A 3261-nucleotide genomic window follows, 5' to 3' on the forward strand; every position below is an offset into this window, starting at 1 on the left:
GACTTATGACTTCCCTGCAGAGAGGAACCACACTGAAGGAGCTGCTCAATGTATGACATCAACTGATAGTCCAGTTTACTGACAATAAAGTGGTAGATATTACAAATTAGCTTTCCCTCTGTGTCACTGTTTTAGGCTCCAGTCTAGACACTGTCTGGTTGGAGCTGCAACCTCGGCGGGTCCTTTGGTTTGTAACACCGGGGCCTCTCAGCCGGGCGGGTCGAGCATCTGTGATTGGTTGACGAGACTCTCATCGCTATAGTTCCCTGGTGCACGAGACGAGAGGAGAGCCGGTGGGCACTTAACAGTGTGGAGTAATTGGGGGGTGTAAAATGGCGCTGTCTCAAGGAACAAAGAAAAAAGTTTGCTATTACTATGACGGTAAATACCCAACGTGTGCATCTCAGTTTCTTCAGATTGCAGCGGTAGATGTTCAGGAAATTCAACGTGTATTTTGTTTTTTTAAAGTGTGCAGTACGACCATGCTATCTAGCTAGCTAGCCGGTGTAGCTAACGTTAGCTTGCTACACCGGCTAGCTAGCTAGCCTTTGCTTAGCTCGGTGTTCATCTCAGTTTCAAGTTATCCAATAACCAGAACAATGTATTTAATGTCGTTAAAATGCTGTTATTGGATTGTGACGTGTGGATATGTAGCGGTGTTTTTTTTTTCTTTTTTCTGAGAACAGAGGAGCCACACATCTAACGTCGCTAATCTCATCAGTGTTCTCCCAAATTGCTAAGAACTTCCGGTTATCAGTTTCAATATATAGAGGAACGTTATGTGTCGTTAAGTTTTAATGCATTTCCTTTTTTTTGCGATGCATTTGCACTCAAAGAAAATGCTAACGTGAGATATCGTGTGCACGTTAAGTGAAGAAAGTACCTTAAACGCTTTGTATTAAATGTGCGCATCGTCGAGCTTTTAAATTCCACTTTGTTATTGTTTGTGTTTATGTTTGGAAAAAAAATCGAATTACGTACGTTGCTGACCTATTTATATATCTCACATTTTAATATCGGGTCATGTCAGTGTCCAAACATGAGGAGAAACCGTGCAATAAAAACTGCTTGGTGGTCGAACTTTGTGTACCGATAAGCTACATACAATCTGCAGGTAATCTAGGTATGAATGGAGTTTGGCATGAAGGAGAGACTAACTGCATTGTGGCAATAGTTTTTCAAGCAGATTTTGTGATGTGAACTTGTCTGGGTGGTTATTTTCTGTTTCAGGGGATGTGGGGAACTACTACTACGGCCAGGGCCATCCCATGAAACCACACAGGATCCGCATGACGCACAACCTCCTCCTCAACTATGGACTGTACAGGAAAATGGAGATTTACGTGAGTTATATCACTCCACACAAGCCCCCGACACTCGGATACGTACATCGTATATTGCATCATAATCTTTAAAAAAGTAAGGGTCACATGGACAGCAGTAGGGGTGATGGTACACATATTCATCATGAACCATTCAGTGTGTCACATGTTTCTGTTTGATGTGGTCTAATAAGTACAGTCTTGTTAGTAATGCATGTGCACAACATATATTCAAAAGAGTGAGTTTGATCCAGAAAGCTTTGGCAGCTATTTGCCTGCTGACTAAGATGTTTTAATTGTTAGTTTCTCACTGTCATGCAGGTATTTTTTATATTTGGTTGGCTATCCTAGTCCATTAGTTTGTGTTTGAATATGTGGATAACCTTGTCTGAATAGAGACTAGCCACTCAGAGAATGTTTGCATAAAACGTGTTAAAATCAGACAAACCCGATGGCTGCTGTTGAATGAAGAAGTGGCAGCAGTCACTTTTCCTCCTCATCTTTCTTTCTGCTTCCAGAGACCGCACAAAGCCAGCGGTGAGGAGATGACAAAATACCACAGTGATGACTACATTAAGTTTCTGAGGTCCATCCGACCCGACAACATGTCTGAGTACAGCAAACAGATGCAGCGATGTGAGTGTCCGCTTTTCCTCCAATGGACGCCGAAGTATTCTTGCTGTTCACAAATGTTGAATTTGCTGTTTCTTTTTCTTACAGTCAATGTCGGAGAAGACTGTCCGGTGTTCGATGGTCTGTTTGAGTTCTGCCAGCTCTCAACGGGTGGATCTGTCGGTGAGTTATGCCAACCACACGTCCCATAATCCCCCTGGTGCACCAGCCTGCAGCGAGTGGGACATGTATGACATGTGCATGGAATAAATCAGAAGTAAAGTCCTTAAATTAAACTAGCTAATGCTGTCTACCTGTGGTAGCCCTCACTGTGGAGAACATGTGCACGCAGCGCTGTCCAGATGTGCTCGGAAAATCTATAAAGCACATTTATAAATGTGAAGACGATAAAGGATATTTGGATCAACACACTGACGTCCATTTAACCCATATTGTATCTTTCCTCTGTTAACTTTTTACTCTAGCTGGGGCATTGAAGTTGAACAAGCAGCAGACGGATATCGCCGTCAACTGGGCCGGCGGACTCCACCACGCGAAGAAGTCTGAGGCGTCGGGTTTCTGCTACGTCAACGACATCGTCCTGGCCATTCTCGAGCTGCTGAAGTAAGCTGCTCTCTTCCTTTTTAAAAAGAATCATCCTGCATTTCCGCTGATCTGTCAGTGCGTGTACATTTTAGATCAGGTTTAGCTGAATTAGATCTTCTGCTGCCATGGAGCTTTATTTTTGATGCACACAATCAAATATTTCTCCTTTCTGTTTGCTGCCTTCGTCATTATCTTAAAGTGTCTTGCGTTTTTACAGCCTGTAAAGTCCCACTGCGGATGACATGCTTTACTCCACAGAGCTTTGAAGATGTTAACTGGATGCTCTCTCCTCTCTAGGTACCACCAGAGGGTCCTATACATAGACATTGACATCCATCACGGCGATGGAGTGGAGGAGGCCTTCTACACGACAGACCGGGTCATGACCGTCTCTTTCCACAAGTATGGGGAGTACTTCCCCGGTACCGGAGACCTGCGGGTGGGTTTGTTCATTCTAATTCTCCTTCTAAGGTCATCTGTGTAACGTGTGGGCTGTAATTCAGTTATCTCCACTGTGTGCAGGACATCGGAGCTGGAAAGGGCAAGTACTACGCAGTAAACTACCCGCTGAGAGACGGCATCGACGATGAGTCCTATGAAGCGATCTTCAAACCTGTAAGTCAGCTCTTATTTAGGTACTATCGAACCACCACAATCACTCTTTACTCCATGGCTGTGTGTGTGTGTGTGTGTGTGTGTGTGTGTGTGTGTGTGTGTGTGT

General features: G+C 44.0%; 1 protein-coding gene across 1 annotated transcript in view; it reads left to right on the plus strand.

Annotated features, from left to right (window-relative positions):
• Window positions 1–260: 260 nt before the first annotated feature.
• Window positions 261–3261, plus strand: part of LOC116387132 (probable histone deacetylase 1-B) — a 6060-nt gene continuing 3059 nt past the window's right edge. Inside the window, exons 1-7 of the mRNA XM_031853946.1 lie at window positions 261–381; window positions 1231–1343; window positions 1841–1958; window positions 2043–2117; window positions 2420–2558; window positions 2838–2979; window positions 3063–3155. Coding sequence (XP_031709806.1) covers window positions 333–381; window positions 1231–1343; window positions 1841–1958; window positions 2043–2117; window positions 2420–2558; window positions 2838–2979; window positions 3063–3155 — 729 coding nt within the window. The 5' untranslated portion in view covers window positions 261–332. The remainder of the gene's footprint in view (window positions 382–1230; window positions 1344–1840; window positions 1959–2042; window positions 2118–2419; window positions 2559–2837; window positions 2980–3062; window positions 3156–3261) is intronic.

This window comes from Anarrhichthys ocellatus, unplaced genomic scaffold (genome assembly GCF_004355925.1).
Source record: "Anarrhichthys ocellatus isolate YVR2014 unplaced genomic scaffold, GSC_Weel_1.0 scaffold14, whole genome shotgun sequence".
Lineage (NCBI taxonomy): Eukaryota > Metazoa > Chordata > Actinopteri > Perciformes > Anarhichadidae > Anarrhichthys > Anarrhichthys ocellatus.